The sequence below is a fragment of the Neodiprion lecontei genome, chromosome 6 (genome assembly GCF_021901455.1).
Source record: "Neodiprion lecontei isolate iyNeoLeco1 chromosome 6, iyNeoLeco1.1, whole genome shotgun sequence".
Classification (NCBI taxonomy): domain Eukaryota; kingdom Metazoa; phylum Arthropoda; class Insecta; order Hymenoptera; family Diprionidae; genus Neodiprion; species Neodiprion lecontei.
Genome location: NC_060265.1, coordinates 2,598,903 through 2,625,370, shown reverse-complemented (window position 1 = coordinate 2,625,370; position 26,468 = coordinate 2,598,903). Strand labels below are relative to the sequence as shown.

Here is a 26,468-nt window from a genome sequence, read left to right as displayed (position 1 = left end):
TAAGCAGGTGATGTTAACCATCTTACTGCTCCTCGAGGTTATATATCAAATAATCGAGTAATTTATATGCTAATGTATTTCTCCGTCTCTTTCGGAACGGATTTTCGCACATCCGTTTCGTTACATCCAGCGCCCTCAACAATTTAGAATACTTCGATACAGTATATTCGGATAATTCTAATTTCAGATAAGAATTTTTACGCACTTCTTTTTTACGTTCACTCTCTCTGAGGTGGAATAATTTTTCTACAAACTGTAGCTAGATTTAGGCCTGAATACGAAGTGTCGTTATTGGTATTGCACATAACCGTGTTATAATTAATTGAAATGAAAGACTACCACGTTTTCACAATTTTATTACAAGAATAGAGTATAAATTTTCCATCCATGATTATGTTTTTTTTTTCTTTCTTTTTTTGCTTTTTTTTTTGTCCATCGTATTAGTTTTATTCTTCTTCTTCTTCTTCTTCTTCTTCTTATTATTATTATTATTATTATTACTAATGTTATTAATATTAATATTATTTTACATAGTTGCATCTTACCCTCACAGGCCCCGATAGTCATAGCTTTTTTGTTGTTGTTTGGATTCTTATTATTTTCGCATTTACTTCCAACATCCTATTCTGTTTCTGTTTCAGTTGGTTTTTTTTTTTGTTTTTGCTTCATCTTCTTTTTTTTAAATATATTTTCTTCGAGTAGGTAATCGATACTTATTAATGTTATTTTTATTCACGTTATTCGACCTTCTAAGCTACTTATTATTGATATTATTATTCATATTAGTTCTCCTTAATTTTTTTTTCTTCACTGCTTTAAATGGAAACATACTTGGCAAGTCACGTCTAATAATTTATATAAGTAACGAAGCATATTTTTTGCCGCGGCCGTTATATTACACAAATCGGCGGCTCTGCGCTTTTCGTAGTGCGATGCGTAAAGACGGAGAGACCGCATAATTATTAATATTTCATATATATTATATATATGCGTATATATATTGTACAGTCTGTAACAAAATGTTTTGTCTCTGTTGCTTTTTCGTTATTATTTTTTCAATATTCGCGGCATACACACACACACACACACACATGCGCCGATGATATGTGAAGTTTTCTTATTCTTTTTTTGTTTTTGTTTTTTCGTCTCCCGTTGAATTTCCTTACATGTCTATGATTGATATATGTACGAAGTAACGCAATTCCGTCTTACTGCATGCCCTCTTCAATCTTCATGCGAATATCAAGAAATTGCAGATCTGTCGATGCTCGTCGGCTTGACTGAAGAGCGGAAATCCGTACTGTTCAGGGCTGCTTCCAACTGTTGGCTTTTTAAAAACAATATTCACGTCGTCAGTATAATAAGTTATACATATATATATATATATATATATATATATATTCGAACAGTATAACAGGCATGCCCATGGGATAATTTGTTGTTTACCCAATTCATTGAAACGAATTTGTATACGAAGAGCAGAGCGCGCCGAGCCTTCGGAAAAGCGTTTGGCCTTTTATGTTTATTAATTATTCGTCTATCATGCGTGTTAATTAATTAGATAAATAGGTGCGACGCAACGTATAATTTACTATAATACATGTACGTTGCTCTTATGTAAATAAGGCGCGTCTAATGTTACACCTTTTAACGCGAATGTCACCTTTGTATACGCGACAGTTTTTTAATTAATTTATTTCTCAACTTGATTGTGAATTTAAGAAGTCGAAAAAAGCTGGCAATGAGAGTCGATGAATTATTCAGTTTTGACCTGGTAAAATGTCCGGCTGTACATACGTACCTTTGTAGTAAATATCTCTGTACATCGTCGGGCAGTTTTTGGCACCCTGTTGAAAGGAGAGAAGAAAAGACGGAAAGAAGAAATTGCAAATGTATAAACTCGTAGAGCGTAACTCGTCCCCGCTGCTTGTGTACCAGGTACCTACATCTATAGTTATCATCCCATCCCGACCCAGTTGCGAACTGTGACTAATAAGCTGATTTAACCACTTAACTGCGCGACGAAGAGACAAGTGAGCGCGTGTATATAGCCTGAGGGGATGGAGGAGGGGTGGGGGTCGGGGGCGATAACTTTCCCCTGGAAGCTACACGATTTAATGACAAATTAGGTATCGGGTTGTTGGTATGTAGCAAGGCTCAAAAGCCACTTGGAACTGCCTCTCGATGTTTTAACTCCCGTCTCGCGACGTGTATTAATAATTTATCAAATTAGCCGCGTATCGAACTTGTGACATCAGTCTAACCATCCCCGCGGTGTTCCATTACCCGTCAGTTCAACGTCACGGCTCGTAACTGCATCGTGACTTTGCTATTCAATCACCCATTATTAATTATCGTAAGATGTAGACGATATGCCGGTGTAGGTGCTAATCGTGGGGCGGGATTGAAGCTCCGAAAGCGAGTGATTCCGAATTATTTCTGGCGAAACTTGACGTAAAGAAATGATAATTTTACGAAACCAGAGAGTTTTGTATGGTCGGAAAGCCGACGATTCAAAGTTCAAGTTACGATAGAGCAAAATTACGGACAGTCAAGTTTCGATGGAGTAGAATTCCGAATGTTGAAATATACTCACACGGCGTAGTTTACTCGACGAGTGGGTGCAAAGAATTAGACAAACCGAAAATCTGAATTACCAGGATTCCGAATGTAAAAATATCGAGAATCCAAAACAAAGAACGATGAAAGTGGTGAAATTTCAACGAGCCAGAAATTCACATAACCAAAAATTTTGTCCTTTCGGAACTTTGATGTATCGTGAGAGTTTGATTCTAAATCTTCTAATATACGGAATTTCACCCTTGCCCCCTAATCGTTACTCGGTACATCGCGCGGGTACGAGCTTAAAGTGAATTATACCACATGTCAAGTGAGAGATCCAACTTGCCTGGACGTTAAAGTCGATGTTCGTTCGTACGGGACGGTGATGCAGAGGCTGAGGAGGTCGAAAGTTGTTTCCCAGTGGCGCCTTCGGGCGTTTCTGGTCCCCTTGCATCAATTTCCTGAGCGCGTGCAGCTGGGGAAAAGTTTTCATCCTTAAGTATGGCTCGATTGAGTCGACTCAACAGTTACGTCCTAACCGAATATAAATACGAGAAAGAATTTCTCAACAAGTTTGGTAGCCGTTTGTTCAACCGATCGTAGGTCGGAGGATCTCCGATAAATCGCTTCTCATTTTTATCGACACCTCGAAGATCCTGCATAGATCTACTATACGCATCGCACGGTACAAGGGATGAGTTAAAAAGCTTACCTGTTGCTTCGTGATGTATATTGGCTTGTTTAATATAATCCAAGTCGTAGTCTCGTGACAGGCTGGCATAGTGGTCGATCCATCGTAAGTCATGTAGTGTTCGGTGCCTGGCAGAAGCCCCCGTACAGCCAGCCGTTTAATTTCCGTCGCTTCGCCTGTAATTAATAGTCGCCGCATTACATGTACGTTCGTACCGAGAATCCACAATTAGCCACCTGCGATATTTTCCTTTCCTCTCTTCTCGCTCTTTCTCTCTCTCTATCCTCATCCCCAGATTCGAGAAACAGAAAAATTCTAACATAGCAGGTAGTTTCAAGCATCTACGGTAAAACTAGTTTCGACAACTACCGCATGAACCCAACGCCTCACGAACATCAAACATCGACGGACAGTACGTGACGTGACGTGATGCGATTCATCTTACCTCCGTATTTAATTTTGTCGAGCTGCTCCGTGAATATTCTTAACTCGGGGTTCGAGAGATCGCCAAGCTGGAAATAATTGACACACGATATCAGACAATTTGAATACATGCAGCAGGACGAGAATAACAACCACCGAGCAACGAGATATGAATTACCTTTTCTGGAGAATCAAGGCGCACGAATCGAATATAGAATAGACGAACCGAATACAGCCCGATTCACGGGATAATAATGACACACCTAGCGGCTTATCCGCGACAGATAGTTCGCGTCTCACGGATACAATGAACTCTGTGACAATTATTGTATACAATGAGTCTGCATGTCTGCGCGTGCTAAATTTCTCGAATTGTCATTTCGCGAACAACCGAAGCTGCGCTGTTCGGCGCAGGTTCATTATCAAAACCATTGTTCGATAGTTGCTGGGAAACGGTTGCAGTTAACGCGTCTAAAAAGTTGGAAAACCGTGTACACCACACGCGAAACAATCGCGGTTCATTGACGTTCCCCTCAAAGTTTTCATCAACGTTTCTAGACTGCCGCTGGATGCCCGCTGATTAGGTTTTTATATTTTGTTCTCGTTCTTACCTGGAGTAGCAAAGAAACGGCGACGATCCCCTGAGCCCTGTGAAGTGCGTCGGAGAAGTTGTTGTAAAGCTGCGAGTTGAATCCGAAAATCTGAATCTGTAACGGAGGTAAAATACGGTGAATACACCCTTTGAATTCGTTAAATTATGACAATTTTGCTATTCTCTCTCTCTCTCTCTCTCTCTCTCTCTCTCTCTCTCTCTCTCTCTCTCTCTCTCTCTCTCTCTCTCTCTTTTCGAGGGTACACCCCGCACACTTTGTTGATTAAATATCGTGACCATAGGTTGTAAATTGCCAGCGGAATCTCGTATATTATCTCCATATCAGCTGGAATCGTTAATTATCAAAGTATCCGCGAGGTGAATTATAATCCTTGCACGGTACTCGCCTTTGCTTTGCGATAGCGGAATCAGAAAAATTGACTTTAATGACAAAGCCAAGTTTTGTCAGCTCTCGAGATCCTCGGGATCGTATATCTCATTTGCTTTAGACGCCAAAAAAGTACGGTGTATCGGACACCCTTGATCCGTGCTGGAAGCTAGGCTGTTACAAAAATTGAAGGAAACAATCTTTGACGGTCACATTGTCATAACATAATAGTGCTCAGCATATTTTTAATACAAGACACGAATCGTTACAGAAACCTACAGTAATTACCGAAGTTTTTAAATATAAACGATGAGTAATATTCGATGTCTTGAATAATTCTGTGGTTTTAGAAATCATTGGTTTATCGAAACAATCTGTAATTTCTTTGAATATTAGATTACGTCTTTGTTCCATTTCTTGACACCATAATATCGAACCGCGCACTTGTAGGTACATATTCTTTGCCATACACGTGTAAAGGACTAATATTTTGAGTCCTGATTAATCATCGTCGTCAGCTAGATCAAGGACAGAACTTTAGATCCATTATAACCCAGGTAAAATGAGCAATCGACAACAAATATGACGTGAGATAATTGACATTTACAAACACGTATCAAAACGTGATTCAACGTTTAATTACGTTTTTTAAGACCTCCGTTTTTCTCGCAGTCGTGTATTTTACGAACGAGCCGGGGAACCTCAACATCTCGATACCAACTCGCAGTCAGCGTCGCGGCGTCGTTAAGGACAGCGACTCGAAACAGGCTCGAATGCCTTCTGCCTCAGGGTTGTGTGCGAGGCTCACGGACTTTTAGCCGGGGGTTCGCTGTACCCACAGCCCGTGGCAGTTTACGTGTCCCAAATACCTAATTCATTCACAAAATGGTGGTGGGTGGATCTTATCTGGATTTATCACGAACAGAGCTCCGAAGGCAGGCGCCGTTTGTGTGTACCGAGTAACTCACGCAGCCGTAGCCCCAGGTGTTCGCCTCGGCCCATCCGAAAAGTTCGCCCTTTACCGGGCTGCGGGACGACGTTGTGGTGGGTATGGATGGAAGGCGCAGTCAAGAGCCAAGAGCCGAGAGCCGAGAGCCGAGAGCCACGTGTTTCAGGCTATCGCAATTTGCTAAGAACTTCCTGCAGGACGTTGCCTACTTTGTCAAGCATTATCTAAGCCGTGGCCGCGGCGCTGCCACCCTGCCGCCCCTCGCGGCACAATAAATATTAATCAGTTAGTCGGGCAGGGAAACGCCACAGAGATATAGATATATACCTGTTGTATACCTCGGGGAGGGCTACCTCCTAATTCGATGCCGAGCCATTTCACTCCGCGCGCCGGTTCGTGCGCCAGATACTCGACTCCTTATTAGCCAGAGACGCCGTGCCGACGCTGTTTTCACTGCCCGTTCTTGGGCCTCGATAATTTCAACAATTTACTCGTACGTTTTTCATTTCGTTTTAACGGACGGACAATCTCCAAACCCTTTTCCCCACCCACGCATCTACGAGGGTTTAATCGAATCACGGCCTATTGGATGCGAATTTCATTGAAACGGAACAAAGATTTCCCCCCTTAGCGAGGTCTGCGTGGGATTTCATTTTTCACTTTTGTTGCGCCTGTTAGTTCTCCGAGTAGGCACGCGTGTAACTGATTTTTTTGAATCGTTGCCGGGAGTTTTTCGATACTTTTGATGTGAATTCGAAAAACGCTTCGATTATTTTCGGTGGAATAATAAGGAAGTAGCGCGAAGACAATTGTGCTTGCATCGAGGGAGGAAGAAGAGTTTTACGTAAGATTCGAGGGATGGAAAAATTTCGATACCAACTTGACTCGACCTTCCCGACGTCCCTCTTGGAATCATCGAACCAAACAAACCACGACTGGCCTGTTGAGGATTTACTGGTTATACATTCTCAACCAAAAGTGAGTCTCGTCGATGATATTGAATACTTTGTGACGAGATAAATATTGGAAAAAAATCAAGCACAATAAAGGCGGGGTGGAAATTGCGTTTGAATAATAATAATGCTCAAAAGTTATCGATAAATTGTTTAAACGAAACATTGTTCAAGAAATTTTTAGGGAATGTTTTTTTTTCGTCGTGTGAAATGAATTCGTTGATTTTTTTGAATACGCATGAATTTTTAAAGAACTTTGTCATTGTTTTGAAATCAGTTAAATTTTGAAAAATGGACGAAATATCGTGAATTTTTGATACGTTGTCATAAAAACGTTGTACATTACAGTTAAGAAATTTCCGGAGCATTGAACGAACAGTTTCGTAAATACAGACTTTACAAATTTTCGAAAACGGGAATTCCAAAATAATGAGAAGATTCTTTCAAAATTCATGCGTATCCGGAAAAATTAACGAATTCATTTTACACGAGGAAAAAAAAACATTCCCCAAAAATTTCTTGAACAATGTTTTGTTCAAACAACATGTCGATAACTTTTGGCCATTATTATTACTAAAATTTAATTTTCTTACCGCCTTTGTTGCGATTGATTTTTGTTTTCCAGCTTTTATCTCGTCACAAAGCATTCAGCATCATCGACGAGACTCACTTTTGGTTGAGAATGTCCAACCAGTACACCCTTAACTTCCCCCATCGAAGCCAGCGCGGTATCCATACCCCGGAATTATCGCACGAAACCGTCTACCTATTTCACCCTCCGGCGTCCGTTTCCGCATCCGTTTCGAGGCGGGTCATTGGCGGTTTTTGGCAAGGCATATATCGTAACGAACCTAACGAGTAACTATCGCCCTCGGACGATACGCTGTTTGCTAACCTCGGCTGGAAAGGCGTATCCATCGACGGTGTGCTCGCTGCCGGTTCGATCGTGGAGCCCGTAGTGCAGGTGAATCTCGTGGAATTGGTAGCGGTAGCTGAGCGGACCGCCGGAAATGTTTACCGGGTGACGAGTGTCGTTATCGACCGCGAACACGACGCTGTGACCCGTGTTCGCCAGGATCCCGCCGATTCTGTGCTTGTCCAAATGCAGGGACCGCAGGTTCGGGTCGAAAAGCAGCCTCGCAGGCTCGAGGTTCACCGGTGATTGTCTTCGCCCCTTGTTGCAGAGAGACCACTCGGGGTTTATCAGGCCCCAGAACGCCGGACCTGCGGGGAAAAAGTTTCACTTTGCCTCATTTCTTCCTTTTCTTTTTTTTTCTTTTTTTTTTTTCTTTTCGGCACACTACAGGTTATATACAAGATAAAGTCTACAATGCGGAATAAGAGAAGACAAAGCGGAGCGCGTTTTTGTTCAATTAATTAACTTGAGCGGAATAAATTATCACCTGAAATTCCGTCGTAAGTCCACCACTCCTCCCAGCTGACGGGTTTCGATTCTGAAAATTAAAATCAGCCTCATCGTATCGATGTGTACATACATGATGCGATACGGTGTATAAGCGGAGGGGATTATAAACGTGTGTTATAAAAAATCTCATCTCGTTGCGCCCCCTCCGTCCCGAGATGTATTTTTTTTTTCTTTCTTCTCTTCGTGCCGAGGATAAAAAATTGAATCCTGTTTCAATCTCCCGCCTTTGAATTATTTTCGCGTCAGTATTTTCACGCGTGCTCTTACACACATTATATCCAGCTGTGGGGTTAATCGAAAATCTACTTTCGTTCCTTACACAGTACGATGTGGATACGACCTTAGCAAGCTTTAGCGAAAACAAACATTCGACTCGATCGAATTTTCACGGCGAAAATTTGCGTACGGTGTTCGCTTACTTTTTACGTATGAACAAAGAAAAATGTTTAAAAATATGATTTCCGCAAGTATGCATTAACGGGATCCCGATGACGGTATACTGCTATTCGTTTTTTTTTTTGTTACACGGAGAGGATTGCGGAAATACGCAAATCTTTTGTCACGAAGGGTTGCGGATGTGTCCGACGTGGCGGCGGCGCGTCTGTGCGAGGAAATCGAAACGGGAAGCTGGGAAAACGTCGGGTGATCCACTTGTCATTATATCCGAGCGCGCGTTACATTTTCCGAATGGAAAAAATTCACTCGGATATTCAATGGCCTAGGAAATCGTTTCAATCGGATTTTATCGTCGCTGAAATATCGCCGCGATGAACGCGTATTAGGATATTACGCGGTTCGAATATCTGCTAAATATGCAAATAACAAACACAGATATACGTAAGCTCCTCTGTCTCCCCATCGTATTATCTAACAATAAGCCGTTACCGCGAGGGATGAAAATTCCTCCAAAATCAAACAAGCCTTCGTATTATACTCTACGGGTATAATTCCGTGTACCTACACACGGGTGCATGAATTTGTGACCAAAACCCACTCGAGACTTCGATTCGACCCTTGTCGCCAACGTTTGGCATTGAATGGCTGATTTTTTTTTTCTTTTTTATCCAAGGGGTTGTTCGCCGCACGAGCAATGTTCAATTTTTATCGTTACTTCTTTTCGGAAAAATCATTTTCCATCTAATTCAGGTTTAGATCCGTAATTATGCATAATAATGAAAAATATTCTTCTTTTTCTCAGGAATCAAGGACGTTGGAAGGTCAGGTGAGCGTTCGCGTGGATTCACCGGTAAGCGATTTGACACAATTATATATATCTACGCAATACGCAATATGCGTAAAAGTACATGGCCGAACGGGTGTACTTTGCCCGTGTCGATATCGGTTGGAATTATGTTTCGGCCAATGCGTCACGATCAAATTAATTCCAGTATCTCCTCCGACGTAATTTACGTCCGTCACTGTGGAATTACGGCACCTGAGTTCATGCACGCGTTAAAGTCATTATCGTCGCAGTCACTTTGCAATTTGAATTGTCAATTCGGTGTGAAAAATTCATCGCGAACTTGGACTCATCGCGGATATGACATAATTTTCTAATTTTCGGTTATGATTGACGCGAGAACTACACGTAGAATCAGTTTTCGCGTGCAAAGGTGAAGGGATAGAACGAAGTATATCGCGGATGGTATATACCCGATGTACGGTCTATGTATGGAACTTTCTATACGCGATTAAACAGGATAAAACTTTTCAAACTATCGCACCGTATAAGGATAATTTTCGATTTCCCGGCGGTTGATTCGATTACTTGGTGTATATACCGAGTTTTAGTGGACGGAAGATTACCCCCGGGATTTAAACACGGGGTGAACATTGTTCAGCCGGACTTGCGAGGTGCGGTAAGGATGCTTCTTAATTGCTTGAATAGCCGCTCTACCGTGTTGCTATACGTAATTACGGTTCACTTACCTCTGATCAAAGTGAGGACAAAAACGCCCGAGGTAAGTAAGAATATCGAACTGATTCGTGTCATTTTCTTCTTTCTTTATGAAAAATTTCTTTCACGTCAATTAATCATCTTTATCGTCACTCGTCCGGGTTTCCTGAAACAGACGAAACAAGACAAGTAAATACCCACGCGTGTCACACAAGCTTGACATAAAGCTTCTTGGAAAACTATTATTACGGGGGAGGTATAATCCTTGGGTAATTGGAATTCCGAGTAACGGGAAAATGCGGAAGGTATAAAACGGGAACTGGGAAAGAAGGGCAAGAAAAAGACCTCCTCCATTCGTCCGAGCGTTACAGCCCTCCAATTTCACGGCTTACTGCATCCGCTATTAATTGACGTAGGATCACATTCGCATCTCTTACAATGCCGGAGAGACAATTGAACCAGCTTCAGCTGCAGTATTGCCTCTTACGCCGAATAGCCGAAGATTCCAAGAGTCGATTTACCCTCGGCTCGGTGTCGCGACGTAATGTGTTTCCTAGGATATCCTCGACACCTGGACGCGCCCCGGGATCCTTCCTTGTACCCGCCGTAGGTAAAACTCGCATCGCGTTATCGCCGAGAGTCCGCCGCTGCAGCTGCAGCCTCTCCTCAGTCATCAGCATTAGCTCAGCTCGAGCTTGAGGAAGATATTAGGTACGGACGTGTAGAGGTGCGGGAGGTCTACGTATGCCGCGTCACTAGGTAGACACTGTAGCGACCTAGTTATCTTTTTCAGATTTCCCAAAGGCACTTTAAGATCACCGAGGGTGACTGCAGGGCTCCCCTCTCCAGAAGTGACCGGCGTATTTATGGCTCCCCTAATTCCGTTCCTTACAAACCAACTTTTCCTCTCTCGTCGTTTTACTTTACGTAGTAGTATCGCAATATCGCGACCCCCGGTCCGGTACGTGGGTTAATTTCGAAATCATGTTTTCCGGTCGTATAACACGCAAGGACTCTCGTGATGCACCTTGGCGCCCTCTATCTCTTCGGCGCAATTATCGACACTAGCGACACCTGCGTACCTTGCGGATCGTAGGTCGGGTCCCGTTCGAGATGTATTAGTTATACGCTACGTCTACCCCAACGAGGACCCCAACACTCCAAATATATACCCCGGAGCAGCAGCCGCGCGGAGGACTACCTTAGTAAGAGCATATCACGCTCCCACGACCCCCATATCTCGGCATACCATCATCTTATTTATACTTATACACCCCGGAGTCTTTGCGACCCGACGGTTTGCCGGGGTATTCATTCCCGCGTACCCACCTACGCGCGGAAGGTACCTCGTATTTTCCTATCCGAATGCACCGAGTTTGGGAGAAGTTGCGAGTAATCGTAATACCAACGGAGTAGGTGCAGGCGTAGCTGACGTCGAGCTCGTTTCACTCCCTGGGGCTTGTTGAAGGAGCGAGAGGTATAAGGGTGTAAGGGTGTTCGGCCGAATGCTGAGAGATGGAGAGCGAGGAGCTTGACTATCTGCAACCTCCGCAGCTCTCTCTCTCTCTCTCTCTTCGGGTATTTTCAGTGTCATTTATTTCTTGTTTGTCCATGCAGACGGGAGGCGAATTGGCATGGCTCGCTGCACGCTCCGCGGATGGCTTCGTAATAACAAATCCACGCGGTATTGTTCTTATATTATTCCCGTCCCACTTCTCCCGCACCATCCCGTATTATTGCAGGGATCCCGGGATCTGTTATTACGCGATATTATATGCATATACCGCGGCTTCGCCACGTGGTGTGGAGGCGTTCGGGCACCGGCGGACAATCTGATGCATAAAAGATTCGGGCAACGTTATTTTAAGCAGAGGAGTTCGACTATCTTTTATGCATTAGGGCGCAAGCCGTTCTTATAGTTTCGATGACGTACTACGAAGACATGCTCGGGAACAAGCGCTGGGTGTTACCTGGCAAGGATCGTCTCGCTCCTTCCTTCCCTTCCCTCTCCTCTCCTCTTTAAACGGTTAATATATTGGTAGTCGACGTTGCGTGCTCGCTCTCTTATTTCAATCCGGCAAAAATCACCCCAGGTTGAAATACCGAGGCGCAAACATCCTTCCTTTCCGCATCCTTCGCCGTAACGGCTCGCGGAAATTCAAGCTTCGGAGGCGCAGATGCGCGAAGCGAAAGGCTTTCCAAATTCTGGGTTATCAGTCAAACCCTTCTCGGGATGAGGTGTTGCTCGCTGGACAGCCGCGTTAATGATCGCAGTGGAACTAGCCAGACGATCCCGGGGACAATAATGGACACCGTGGGCCGATAAACTCGTGCAGTGGTTATTCCCGAGAACTAACCACGACGGTGCAGGGTGGAAAGCCTCTTGGCGGTAGTAGCGGGAAGGTATTATCGCGGTCACGACTCAAAATACCGCCATGTTCACCACTCGACGTCCCGTGTATGTGTTTACGGTCTTAGGGCCGAGGAGGATGTTGCCTTAGCTCCATTATAAACCGCGAAGGGGTGAATTTCGGGTGACTTAGCAGCCGTGCAGTTAATTCTGACCGTCGTCGTCGCGTAGGAGTCGCGAGTCGGAGAGTTCGGCGAAGGATATCGCGTTGCCTCCGCTCGTCTTCTGACAGGCTGGCAAAGTGATCCGGGGTCGCGGGTCACCGTGGCGAATCACCGCGATCCTTGGCCCGAGCTCACAGCGGCGCCTTATCCTCGACCCGGAGATGCTATACCTCCGTTCTTCCGTTCCGGACCCGGTGGACCGAGTCGCGCCGAGGCACGAAGACGAACTGCCCAAACCTGGGCGCAATAAAGATCGCCTGTCTCTAATGGAGATTTGTGATACGCGGACTGTTTTCCACCCCGCCAAAATGGAAAGGAAGCGACACGCTCCGCGGACGCGGATGTCGCAAATCTTCTTTAAGCCAACCCGAATACCGGATACACCATCGTTATTTACCACCCACCCTGCATGCCGCAGCTCTTGTCCCAGCCTCCTTTTCTTTACGCGCTCCGCGTGCTCTCTCACCCCCCTATGAAATGCCTTTCTGCTTCCGAATGTTGAAACATTGAAACGCTGCTGCGGCGGAAGAATATCAACCCCAACAGGTGCTGCCGGTGACGCCGAAACATCGCCTAAGCGTCGAAAGTTTTTCGAATTAGGATCAGCCTGTTTCAAGTGTACGCCTAATGGTCGTACATCTGCAGGAGAGTAACGACGTACGGTTGATTCCGAACATAGATTCTGATACTGTCATTTCTACCGATACTTAGCCAAGTGGGATATCCCCACCGTTGGAAGATTCTAGAAAAAGGTTTGAGTGTTGGCTAAGCGTCGGTAACAACGTCGATGTAGGAATCTCTTCCCAGGATCAGCCGTGTACGCCTACCCAGGTGAAACAATTTGTTGCTTCAATTGTTACATTTGCGTGTGACCGCGACCGCATTGATGCGGAAAAGATTGAATGAAATTTTAACAAGTCTGGTGTTGCGGGATGGTGCTCGGGAAACTTTTACCCTAATTATCACCTCCCCCATCTTTCCTGGGAACGACCGACCGTTGGATTATGTCCTTGGTGTAGGTAGGGATGTATGTATACATGTATGTGTACAAGTCCCGCGCGTGTGTGTTTTCCCTGCACGAATCGTCGTCCAATCTCGACGGAGAGTAGACGCGCGGTGGTGGGAACTCTCTAAGCCCGGAATGGCGATAAGAACAACAATAATACCAACACGAAGGGATAACACCCCCCCCCCCCCCCCCCCTCTTCAATTAAAGTTAAGACGATCCCGGGGCATTCGTGACCTAGGCTTATTATTTCGGTGCAGCTGGTGATGTGCCGACGCTTTCTCTCGTCCCCAGGCCTGCACCGTCACGCGAGCAAATTACAAGGACTTTCGACAAATCTCCTTATTTATGGACGATCTTAACAAGTGGGATCAACGTGTCCGTAGATCTTTTCTTTCGCTTCGCTACTCGCCTTTTTCTAGCTATGGCAATTATTCCGGACTTGTCATTGCGAAAAAACGCGCATACGAATCGGTGCCCGAAACACGCGACGAATCGTACACGACTAGCGGAGGGTTTCGATGATTCCTACGCAGTCATCCCCTCGCGAATCTCTTTGCCGAAGTATCACGCGTCCACAATTTCGCGACCCCCGCTGAGAATTTTTACGACAGCTGCAAGGGCGGACTCAGGGCGAAGTGTAGGTAAACAGACGCGTAAAGGTTGACGCGGTAACGGGTCGTAGCCTTCTAATTTATCCTCTCTTTTTCCGTACCTTTAGCGAGTATGGCATGATAAACTAGATGGCGCAGCAATTCCGGGGCCACTCGAAGGAGCGATCGAAGCTTATTGACGTCGAAGCGCGCAGCCATTCCTCGGCATCAGCCGGGGTGTTCTCCACGCTGATCGCTTTATCCCGAAATTTCGCCGCTCCCTGAAGCTTACCCATGAATTTCGAGGTGGGTACACACACCCGGAACCCCGGGGTACGCGGATGTTCGTAGTTAAATTCCCACTTAAAATTTCCCCCTTATCCGGCGGCGCCTTATCGCCGATTGGAGGGCTGATCCCGCCGCTCACGCAGCCCGTAGCCGAGACTGGGATAACGCGAATCGGCGAATCGGGCATAAAGATATCCTTCCCTTCCTTCCCTCCTTCCCCTTCTTGTTTTCCTTGACATTTGAAATCCGTACATGGTGACAGCCCGCGTAACCGTTGAGTTGCAACCGCACATTCCTCTCCCTGTCAGTTTGAACTTTGATGCGGTCAAGTCGCCGTCCTCCCGTTTTTTGCATGATACGCGATGGACGTTTCTCACGCTCCGGATCCACCGCTTATCGGGTGGAAAACGTGAAATAGATAACGGCCCAGGAGGTTCGATCTGCCCGAGTAATCGTCCCTCAACGTGTATCGGAAAAGTTAAGTTGAGACGATATTTGCGCATCTGTTTCCGTATGAGTACAACGAGGAAACCTTTCATTACCCAAAATTTTAGTGATCTATAATTGCGCAAGTTCTCGATCGCCCGTATTATAACGTCAAGTATATAGCTGTATAAGCAACGAGAATCGCGAGCCTAATTACGTGCCTCGTAGTATCCTGTACCTATATTAGGTCCAACCGTGAGGCGGGCGGTAAAGTTGGCCACGTTATCATTACTATTATCATTATCATAACCGTTATTGTTATCATTATTATTACCATTATCATCATCGCATAGTTCCCGGGCGGTATCCTCTCCACCATCTGCCAGAGTTCCGCGGTAGGCGAAACTTGACGACTACAGCGGGGGTGGATCCCGGATGAAGAGAAAAATGTAGACCCTTGGACTGCGATCTAAACACCCTCCACGCGTATCGTATGCATGATTGTGCACGCAACCCGTTGCTGCAAGATTATCGGGACGAAGGTAGAAAAGAGGCGGCCACGATCGAATCGTCGAGGTCGAGGCGGAAACAGAGCGGAGAAAACGATAACTGGAACGGAAATAAGTTTGTCAAGAGTTCCTTGGATGTTTGCGGATACGATTGTAACGTCAAGTGAAATTTGGCTTGTTAAAAATTTCTTAACAACTTTATCTTCGGATCGAGTTAACTCCGCGGCGGTTCAAGAACATACGTAGGTACAACGTACGTACCTACTTGTGCCGATTTCTGCTCTATACCTACTTCGGATTTACATCGACCGGCGGCTGCACTCAAGTCCAATAAAAAGTTGGACGGGCGTGTGGGAAAATTTTTACTTCGAGGAAGATTTTTCGGTTCGCTCGAAGAGCTGCTTACTTGATCGGGGCTTATACATTAGCCCTGAACGCCTATCAAAAGCGAATCATCTCGGTTGAAGAGATTCCGGAGTTTTCTCTTCTTCTTATTTTATACTTTTTCATATTCTTCTTCTTCTTCTTCTTCTTCTCTTACATCTGGTGGTGGCAAATCACTATAGATGTTATATAACACGCATTCAGGCTCGAAAAATATTAAAGGAAAAAAAGTGGAGAAGGCGAAAGATACTAAACTCGTATCGGTGTGTTTTCTAGCCTCCTCCTGTTTTCCTCTCTTCCTTTCACTTTTTTTATTTTCAATTCGTTTCTCCGCCGTTTGACGCGCCATCACTCACCTCTGCTCGCGTATTTTTCGCCTCCAGGCTATTAAACATTTCCACGAGGCGATTTCGAGCTGGGAAGATTGGAAAAAAAAATCAAGGTTCACACCGGGCATTTTGAAAATCTCAAAAGATATTCCATCTATTTGATAAATTCAACGATTCTAGAACGTCGATCCTTTTATAACGGGCTTGCTGCGAGAGAATTTCGGACGGATAAATAATTTATGGAACAAAGTATCTAGTCTCAAGTTTTGCTGTGAAAATTTCTAAACTTTTTCGATCCAATTTCAGCTTCCAAATATGTAACGAACCCCTTATTTAAAGGGTTTTCACGATTTACGGCCGTATAGCCCGTACCTTCAGTCGAATATCCGCGAACGTCTTTTCGCGTTTTCAATCCCGCCACAATTTTTCAAATGTTCCGTAAAATCTCCCATTTGTTTCAGTAAATCGAGACGCGCAGGTTTATAAATTACATAACGATAAAAACGGACAAATCTGCGCAACAGCCGTGTTCGACAACTGAAACGACATCAGAAGGCTCGTATGGTGATAATTTTCTAAAAGTCGCCGACTCATGCTTCTGTGGAATTTTCGGTGCAGAGCAAACGTCCCGTTATTAATTATTATACGTATCTGTATCCGTTGATTAAGTTCACTGGGTAAACTCACGTTACTATATATCCTCGTATATAACGCGAAGCCAAGTTACGAAACGGGGAAAATCTCTTTCGAAATATCCGAGAACGTTATACGTACGGCTGCTCGGTATTACGGTCGTCTTCAATAAGGCATGCACACCGACTTCTGCACCTTGTATTTATACACACACACACACACGTACACGCAACATATAAGCGGGCGAGCAAAGTCGATTCCTTAATCAACCCGCCTTAGTAAACACTCGGCGTCCCTCGTTGCTCCCTCCGTTTCGTTCCTTTCCTTTCCTTTCCCTTCCGTTCCTGCATCCTTTCCATTCCTCCCCCTCGCTTCCTTTCGTATTTCTTAATTTCCGCGCGGTAGATATGTGCAGTCGCATCCACAGCAGCGTTTATTCGCGTCGCGGAGCGGAGGGGCAAAAAAGCTCAGCCACGTGGTCCGCGAGACCTTAGACACTCCGATGCTTCCTGGGAGGCCCTGGCAAATTATCATACTGTTTGAATATTTAACACTCGACCGTTTCGCCGTCGACGGTTGACACCGCGATGCGTCTTGTTGCGAGGCGGAATTCCCCGCCACCTCCCCTACCGTTTTACATTTTGATTTATCGAACGCTCTCGCATGCCTATTAGAACCCCCTGCAGCACGTCATCCCCTTGCACATGCAGCCCCGATGCATGCACGCCGCTTCGCCTCGACGCAATCTACAATTTAATCGGTATCCTCGCTTTTTCCCCAACTCGGATTCTCCAAAATGTGCTTTATGCAGCTGGGTTACACACCGCTCGCAGTAAAATCCGACTATCCGTCCATCCGAAAAGTTTCGAGGAGTAGGTTTTATAAGCCTACGTCGCCTAATCTCTGCTTAAAGTTGACCTTTAGGTATCTCGACTAGGCACGGTTGCCTGTATACCCATACACACACCCATTCGTCCATATACACGCGTACACGAATCGCTGTATCGTACATATCCCGCGGAGTTGGATGGATACATGCCCATCCGACTAACCCTACTCAGCGGAAATGACAGTGAATTGACTTTGCCGCGGTCTTTTACCGCGTTCTGTATACGCGTGGTGTACTCGTACGATACCTAATACCGTACATAACTATATGCATGCGTACGTACACGTGTACCAGCGACGTCTCGCGGATGCCGCGGGATTGAAAAATCTGGGGGTTCTTTACATTTACTCTTCGTTTTTTTCCTCCGATTCTCCGCAACGACGACGAATAAAACGTACAACCACCGTGTACACGTATACATGTACATATAGATATACCTTATGTACCAACAGGGAACGAGGGACGCGATCAAAGTGATCAAAGGTTCTCGGGTAAATGCGTGTCGCGAGCTGAATAAATATTCGGGAATTTCACTGAATTGGTTGTACTTATTTTTTCTCTTACGCTTTTTCCCCTTCATTTATTTATTTATTTATTCATTTATTTATTTACTACTGCATCTATCCGTCGGCCCCATCGCCTCTGTGCAGTTTCTGTCAAAGAGAGCGGGAGTAACCTGCGAAGAATCCGTAAGAAATTATACTCGAACCCAAAATACATCCACGGTCGTTATTATATCAGGACAGGCTCACGTAAATTGTGACTATAAACGTAATTGGCTCACGGTTTCTTCTCCTTCACCTCGGAAAAAGAAGATGGAAAAAAAGAAACACGTACCAGGATGCTTTCACCCGCCCACACTTTCACCGCATATTATTTAAGCGGATTTATTACGCAAGCTGCGAGAAGTCGCAGATATTTTTTCAATCCTCGATCGCTGGAAAGGTATTAATTATAGCCACTTTTGAGACGAATAGAACGGCGCAAGCTCGCCTTTCTCGCTTTTTCATGTACTGTGTGTATAATAAGAAGAGATTTCCGATTAAGTACAATTAGCGCGTAAAATGCAAATATACGAAAACCCAAACGTCTTCAAAGACAAGTCTCCTTCCCCTCCCCCAACTATTCAGAATTCTCCTACTCGCAATTAGCCGTCCGCACCGTCGAGTCGTACCTACTACAAGCAGACGTTGAGTTCGAGCGTCTAGCTTATATTTGTAAACCTAAAAGTTGAAATTTTCATGCGGCGGGAGTATTATGCAAAGGGTGGCACGGTACTCGACGCCACTTAAGCTCTGGCTGGTCCGTTTTCAGAAAGAAGTAGGTATTTTAGTGCCACCGGCGACGTTTATACTCGGGCATGCAGGTGCCCAGGGAAAAAATAAAGAATAAGAAGAAGAAGAAGGAGCAGAAAGAAAGAAAAAAAAAGCACAGCTTCTAAACTGTTGCTGCTTGTTGCAGTTTTCTACTTGTTATTTTGTATCCATTTTTAACTCGTGGCTGGAATTATGAGGCTTGATGAATTCTCGAATGCACGGCACAGATTCCGGATTAAACAACAACGACGTTGCGTCGAATATAAACTTGTTCGCATGACGACAGTCGATACGGGGGTCGAGTTTCTACCGCGGCGGGATCGATTACGGTATAGACGGAGTAAGAATGCCGGGTGTAAAGCTCTGCGAACACATGCATAGCCTGGCTTTTAATTGTAACTGACACCCTCGGCGAAACTAGGTTTGAAATTACGCCGTTGAAAGGTGGACAGAAGTTATTACCCTTGATCCCAGCCTGCTAAGTACGGGTATGCATACCGGGGTGTTTCCGCACACGTGCCTACGTTCGAAGGTGTAACGCGAGGTGTATCAAGCTTCAAGAAACTAGTCGAGCCTAGTTCAAAATAGGTCTGAGTTAAGAATATTCGGGATACGGGGTTGCATTTTTGGGTATCTTACCACCCTCGGGAACTCTGATCCGAAGTCATTTTTGAGCTGCATATGCCGGCGATTCGAGAACCCAGCAATATTTGACGTTTTTTACGTTTTACTCAAAAAATGCTATCGATAGATGAAAAATGACGAGAACAGAGCGAAGAGTGGAAAATATGTCGGAAACGGAGTCGGATTAACGAATTAAGAAAATAGAAATCGACGGCATCTGAGGAATTTTAGTGAAATAATTTCTTTTTTAGCAATTTTTTAATCCGACTCTATTTACGATATTTCAGGACTAATTCGATGTGGAATTTTCCTAAGGGTCGAAAACCCCTGAACATAAAAATTCAGCTATATTCCGAATACTTTTAATTCCGATCTATTTTGAGCGGAGTATTATACCTACCGGCATTGTCATCTTACACTTCTTCTCGCAAGATCAATATTTTATGGGACGAAGAGAAAGAGGAAAACGAAGAAGAATACGAAGCAGAGCCGTGCAGGGTACACGATTGGCGTGGTGTTACGGTACTGCAGGGAAAAGTTTCGGGAATTTTCGTCGTTTCCACTGCAGGGATAAAAGTACAACAGGATGCGAGGAACGGATTAGTTGAACTCGACGAACATGTACGAGAATAGCGATCCGAAGTGTGTATATCGCGAAAACAGCCACGACTGTACAACAGACAAAAATTTACTTTGCGAAATGATTTTTCTTCTTTCATCGGCGGGAAAGAATTGCAGTGTCGTGCTTTTCGGACGATACAATTTTCGAAATGGTGCAGTAAATCCATACACGTTTCCCTCGACCGCAGAGATGCGTGGTGACGATTAAACTCTGCGAGGGAAAATTAGCAACGGTGTTTGCCGAGTTTCGCGTTTCTGGAATAGAAAAAATAAAAATAAAAAATCCGGTACGGGCGTCCACATTTTATTTTTTTCCCATCCTCGCTGACCACGCGTGCAATCTGGAGTATCGCTGGTTTATCGATGTAATTTAATTTAATGGATCTCGCGCTGCCGAATGATGACAACAAAGCGTTTGTTTTCTGTACAAGTATTATGGGTATAATTTTCTGAACGTAATATTGAAATCTAGTGAAAATTTGGTCTGCCTTCAATTATTGCCACAGACAGGAGGTGAATTAATCGTAAAAAATTGGATTTGTTTCGATTTAAAACAATACTTTTTCTCTCATTCCTATGGTCGTTGATTCGTCACCTTTTGGGCTAGGCTCCAAGGGAGGTAAACGCCTCTGAAATTTCGGAGTGACGAAAGTCTTGAATTTTTTTATCTCGCAAACATTTTCAGAGCTCTCGGGTTTGAAGGTGACCTCCTCCCCCAGCTCGCGTTATAAGAACGGGCGACGGAAATCTCAAGACTGGAAGGCGGGTAGCTTCTACACTGCGTATATTATGTACCTAAGTATGTATACGTATCCGCGTGCGCGAAAGAGCTTCGAGAAATCAAGGCGAAAACCCGGCGATTTAATCATGAAAATTTTTCTCGTTACTTCGCTCGATCTTGTTTCATGTAACGTGAATTAGCCGAGATCCTTTCCGCAATTCAATTAACCGTGAAAAAGAAAAACAAACGATACAGAAGAAGAGGCGAGAGGGGATGAAGAAAGACGCTTTGCCTTCGGTCTCATTTTTAATTCAAAAAATTTTCGTACGACTCGCTGGTAAAGAGACGAAAAGTAACGAAAAATGAAATTCGTTCCGACAAAATAATCCGGCGTCGTTCCTTAACGCGTACAGACGCGGAGAAAAACAGGGCGCAAAACGTGATCAAAGTACCGACGTGCGGATAGACGGTGGATCAGGTTCATCATTCGGATAAAAATGCCCTTGTTGACCTCCATCGAGCGAAGAGAGCGCCGGATGGGAAAAGGTGGCGAACGAGTCGCGGGTGTGATATTTTAGCGCTAATAACAGCGACCCGGTAGTTAGGAGAGCCGCTCGAAGGTGGTCGAAGGGGCGATACAAGGAGTCGAGTTCCCTCGCGATGACGAAGTGTACGTGTGAATTCAGGCCCGATAAGAATCAAGCTGTTGAAGCGGCCCGCGGAATCATGAATACAAATCAAAATCGACTGAATGGCGGACCGCCGGTTGGCCAGGCCTCGAGTAAAAGGGGGCATTGTGCGAACACCTAGCCGGGGAATAAAGGAACAAAGACGAGGACGACGGTCGTCCAGGTGCTCGTGCCCTCCGGTCGATCCTGCCGGGTATTACCATTTGCTCCTCGTCAAAACTGCAGAGAGACTCGCCCGCTATCGCGCGATCTATCGGTCACCCTTTTTCGCCTGGTCCTTCGGGTGTTCCAGAACCTTCGCCACCCGATCCCAGTTTTACAAACATATCGGAACGTAAACATGTGCGGAGCTACCAAAGGCGCGGGAATGATCCAAGTTCTCCGAGTGGGGGGGAAAGATTAAAGAACAAATGCCGGGTTTTTCAGCTCCGAGGCGAGGAAAGCTCGGGCTGGAGCTTTAGCCGGGTAACCATGCCCTACGGGGGTTGGGAGACTCGCGTCGCAGGCCAGGTGTACCTGCATGGGGTAATAATTTTCTCTCCGGCGCTTTGCGTCGCGGTCTGTATAAAATATTGTTATAAAATACGTCTTATTTTAATGCCCCCTTTTGTTTACGGGCTCCGCGGCGCGAGGCGGTGCCGACATTCCGAACCACCCTAACAATGTGTCGACACGCGTCTGCCCTGAACCCTGTTTTTGTAGCCTACTTACTTAACGTCGTGACGTGTTAGAGTTGCAGGGCGAAGAGATCGGATCTTGAAGGGGGAAATCAGGAGAACGGAGATGATCGTGCGTGCGCTTCACTGTGTTTGCGAATTAGAGCCGGATCGGCGAATAAACTAGAGGGAAGGAAGAAGGGCGAACGGAGAGTCGTGGTTTTTTCCCTCCACCCTTAGATCCTTAGATCCGTTGCATCAATAGAGTTGGAAATCAGATTTAATGTCTTTGCGATCTGCGATTCTGTTTTTCCGAAATGTGTTTTGTCGAATTCAACCGCGGTACGCGTGTTTTTCACGAACCAAACGATCGTACAAGTGCTTCCGATCAATCCTCGACATTTCTTGAATATATTCACGATCGGCGCATCTTTCGTCAACTTACTTGTAACGTTACATAAGACGGAAGGGATGGAGCTCTTTTTCGTTTTATTTATCTTCGGAACGGAAATAGCTTTATTCTTTCGACTCGAGCGTTCAGGTTTATCGTGTCTCGACGTATTATTTACCTCTATAAATCAACCCCGTTCAGCGACTCATCCGAGCTGTTTAACCCTTTGCGGCACAGCGTCTCGTTATATATGAGACACATTTTGAATCGGTTATCCAGGATTTGTATTGAATTTTTGAAATATCGCTGTCATTTTTTTTTTTTTTTTGCATAGTTGGCATTCTGAGATGTCTATGTCGATTCCGCGATTATAGTAAACGCTGTAAATAAACAATGTGTTGAAAATGCCTGTTTTTACTGAATGAACGTACTCGGTAATCTTCGATTTTCGGGGTCACTAAAAACGAATCCGAAGCCAAAATTTCAAACTTCCAAACACTGGATCTAATATGGCGGACTGAGAATATAAAAATCGATCCGATTCGCTTGAAATTTGTTACTCGGAGGCTTCCGGGGTCGCTGAAAACAAATCCGGCATCAGAATATCATAATTCAAGATGTCGGATCCAAGATGGTGGAGTGAAAATACAAAACTTGATCCTATTCGCTCATATTAAATCCTACGTACAGAATTTTGAAAATTTCTCAAATCTGACCCCATTTTTCAAATCAATCACCTCGCGAACATATGTATATCCAGTTTCAACAAATTTCACTGCGAGGAAAAACACCTGCTTGAAAGGGTTAATCGAGGCGATGATTTTCCGAAAACGAGCCGAAACCGCGAATCTAAATTCCACCCTCTTGCCGCGTTGACGCGGCAGTAGATGTACGTCTCCGTTTCTGCATGCGTGCCGTTACGCCGACGTGTGACGACGCCGTCAGCTGTCGGCCGACAGAGGTATGTACGTACATACGTGCATTACGCCACCCGGACTCCTTTCCACCATTCGTAGGGGAAAGACGGGCGCCTCCCGGACGCGCAAACAGACGCGGAAAATTCGTGTCAAGCGGCGGAGGCAGGTCGTGTGGTTGATTTCCATTGTGCCAATTTTCGTGCCAATCCTCCTCTACACCACCGCGGCCACCACCGAGTCATGTGCCGGCGATACCTGCTCTCTTCTTCTCTCCTTCTCTCCTTCCCTCTCGCTCTCTCTCTCTCTCTCTCTCGCTCTCTTTATTTTTCGCTGTGCAAACGGGTATATGGGAACGAGCGCAAGGGGCGCGGCCAATGTCGACATCCACTCTGTTTCCCTCTTGTCATTTTATTCTTCCATTGTTTTTTTTTCCTTTTTCTTTTCGGGGTTTTTTTTTTTTTTCTCCCTTCCACCAGCCAATTTCTGCTGCTGGCCTTACGTACAATCTTGACACCCCGCTAGCAGAAAAATTATTACGCGGTAAGAAACAAGAAGAGAAAGGATCAAGCTTCTCGATCCATCGCGCGTTGGACCCGCTAATTGAGAAGCGGCTGCAATCGTGTTGGGTTAAAATTCATGATTTTATGGGAGGAACAGGAGTATCTTTGCAGCGGTAAAGTTTTTTTTTTTTCCTCTCTCTGCCGTATTCAGCATCGTTTGTCCATTATTTTTCTTCCATTTTGATTTGTTTTCTTTTGTTTCTTTTGCTTGTTACATTTTTCGCCCACGTTATTAACGCACCGACAAGAGACACTCCCGGTGAAACTCGTGCGGGATATCATCGCACGTTGCACGTTGTTAATTTCAAGCGCAATAATTGCATAAATAGAGTCGTTAGTTTGCGGTGATTCGTGCGGGCGGCGTATCCGCGTGTAGGTACGTGCGTATATTTATACGTGTCTGGATAACAGAGGTAATTATTTTTCCACGCAGTGATGAAAATTCAAGTGTAAAGCAGGTATAGAAGGTAACAGGTATGCACGTATGTTACGGACACGTTGCTTGTGGGGGTGCAGCATCGAGAAACGGGGCGGCAAGTGCTGCGGCAGCAGCGGCAGGAATTACTCAATTTGTTCGCCGAGCAAAGTGGCACTAATTCCTTTATCTTTTAGTGAATAGGCAAATTAAGCCGAAAACAAGTCTTCATTAGAGGAGCGCATTGTGGGACGACCGTACAAAGGGAAATGCGGTGGAAAGCTGCGTGCCTAGGTGCAGAACTGATGGCGCACAGCTTCAACCTGCAGCCGCGCACGTAACTATCGAATTCGGGAACCTCGGATTCATTCAACCATACACATACGTGCATTCGTATATACTATATGAATATATATGTGTATGTATATATGTGTGTGTGTGTATGTATGCGTGCATACACGCGCGTGCACGATTGCTTTGAAACTCGAATTTATCTCACTCTCTCGTTCCGTAGCGCCTGAGGGATATTTCAGCATGTGAAAATTGTTTGCATGTGCACGAGCATGCACGATATAACAATTTATACCGTACACACGGTTTCTACGACGAGTCGAGGAAAACTTTTTGTAACGACACTGTTTGTAACGGCGTAACTCATCGACGTATCTCGTTTACTAAAAAATGAAAATGGAAATAAGGAAGCCCCAGAAATTTTGATAAATTACAATACTCCGGGTCGTGAGAGACGAGAAAAATATAAAAATATTTTAATCCCCCTCCCCCCTTACCCTCCACGGCGCCTCCTCGCAACCCGCAACCCCCTGACGTCTTGGTGGACGAATTTTATGCTTCGCGAAAAATAATTAGTCTTGAAAATGAATGAGACTTACTTTATCGATGGAGAAAAGAGCGTGTCTCTTATCTTAACGTGCATATCAAACGCGTTTACTTTGGTCTAGGATTTCCAAGCATTTCGTCCGCTCAAATCACCTCGGTGAAATAAAGTAGCGTACGTAAGGAAAATATACTATAATATGCCGGTCGCGATTTCCCGCGTAACGCGATTCGTAACGTTTGAATACGAAAGAGCGAGTTTTCGTGAGGCGATTGCAGGCTTCGAGGGTTGCGCAGCACTGCACTTTACAGTTTCGTTCCAGAGAGAAAACGGAAAGAGAAATATCACGCGAATATAGGGGGGAAAAAAAGGCTGAACGTCTTTTCGCCTCGGACCCTGTGACGTTCTTCGGGAGCTGCATTTTCAGGGCACAAAACCAGAACGTCGGTGAGAAATTTTTCCGAGCTATTCCGAGACAGCGGTGCTGATAGACGGCATTGAATTCGGGGAACGGACGGATGCACAATGCACTGCTCGGGGTGACGTGAGGGCGGGAGGGTGGGAGGGAGGTGAAGGGAGGAAAAACTTTTGGTGGAAATAGTTTCGTCGATGGAAATCGATATAGGCGCGAAGAAGGAAGGAGGACAGTCCGCGGGTCGTACGCGGGTCTGGAGAATCACCATCGAGTAAAAAGAGGTTCGGGGGCTGATCCGAAACCGGGCGTGCAAAAAGAGTCGTCGTCTACCGTGCGTGGCATGCAGGGGTGTTTTATTTACCTTGGATAAATTGCGCGTGTCTCTCCGCCTCCGCGCACGTCGTCGACGTTTTACAAGTAGTGCGTCATAGCCCCGCGTACAGGGGATGAAATCCGAGGTGAATTCGGGCGAACTCTTCCCTGGCCGAAGGATTGTCGGGTAACGAAACTCCGGCCTCCGTCGGATTCGGAAAAACGGCACTGAGGGCTCGGCCTGAATAATATTGTTAAATCGCAGTAGCGGCAGGCCGATGACTGCCCCCATGAAACAACCACCGAAGGAGGACTGCTGCGCGGGCGCAGATCCGAAACCGAGCGAGGCCGCCGGAGCGCTACTCATCGATGTGCTCTGCACAGGAGAAATCTTTCCCGTATATATGCCGTCTGCGCATCTTGAAAAGAAAATTTCAACCCCCGCGCCCCTCCGTATCCCCACCCCTCGGCCATTGTCGACCGA

The 26,468-nt window shown here is 45.3% G+C and overlaps 1 protein-coding gene across 2 annotated transcripts; it reads right to left on the bottom strand.

Annotated features, from left to right (window-relative positions):
- Positions 1 to 611: 611 nt before the first annotated feature.
- Positions 612 to 26,325, bottom strand: LOC107219324 (carbonic anhydrase-related protein 10). Of its 2 annotated transcripts, XM_046743674.1 has the most exons (10): positions 26,034 to 26,324; positions 9,914 to 10,047; positions 7,962 to 8,012; positions 7,454 to 7,782; positions 4,288 to 4,383; positions 3,699 to 3,765; positions 3,275 to 3,429; positions 2,909 to 3,037; positions 1,802 to 1,847; positions 612 to 1,327 (listed from the first exon to the last, which is right to left on the bottom strand). In XM_046743674.1, exons 2-10 carry the CDS (start codon positions 9,975 to 9,977, stop codon positions 1,305 to 1,307), a joined length of 960 nt encoding a protein of 319 aa, XP_046599630.1. In that variant the 5' UTR covers positions 9,978 to 10,047; positions 26,034 to 26,324; the 3' UTR covers positions 612 to 1,304. The 2 variants fall into 2 exon arrangements, with proteins under 2 accessions (XP_046599630.1, XP_046599629.1); XM_046743673.1 differs by lacking the exon at positions 1,802 to 1,847 and having other exon boundaries at positions 26,034 to 26,325.
- Between the last annotated feature and the right edge of the window lie 143 nt (positions 26,326 to 26,468).

Excerpts from the sequence above, each read along its gene's own strand:
- LOC107219324 (XM_046743673.1), bottom strand. The coding sequence starts at position 9,977 with ATGACACGAATCAGTTCGATATTCTTACTTACCTCGGGCGTTTTTGTC. Across the intron at positions 8,013-9,913 it reads TGTCCTCACTTTGATCAGAG|AATCGAAACCCGTCAGCTGG; the intron begins GTAAGTGAACCG and ends TTTAATTTTCAG. Across the intron at positions 3,038-3,274 it reads TATACATCACGAAGCAACAG|CTGCACGCGCTCAGGAAATT; the intron begins GTAAGCTTTTTA and ends ACTTTTCCCCAG.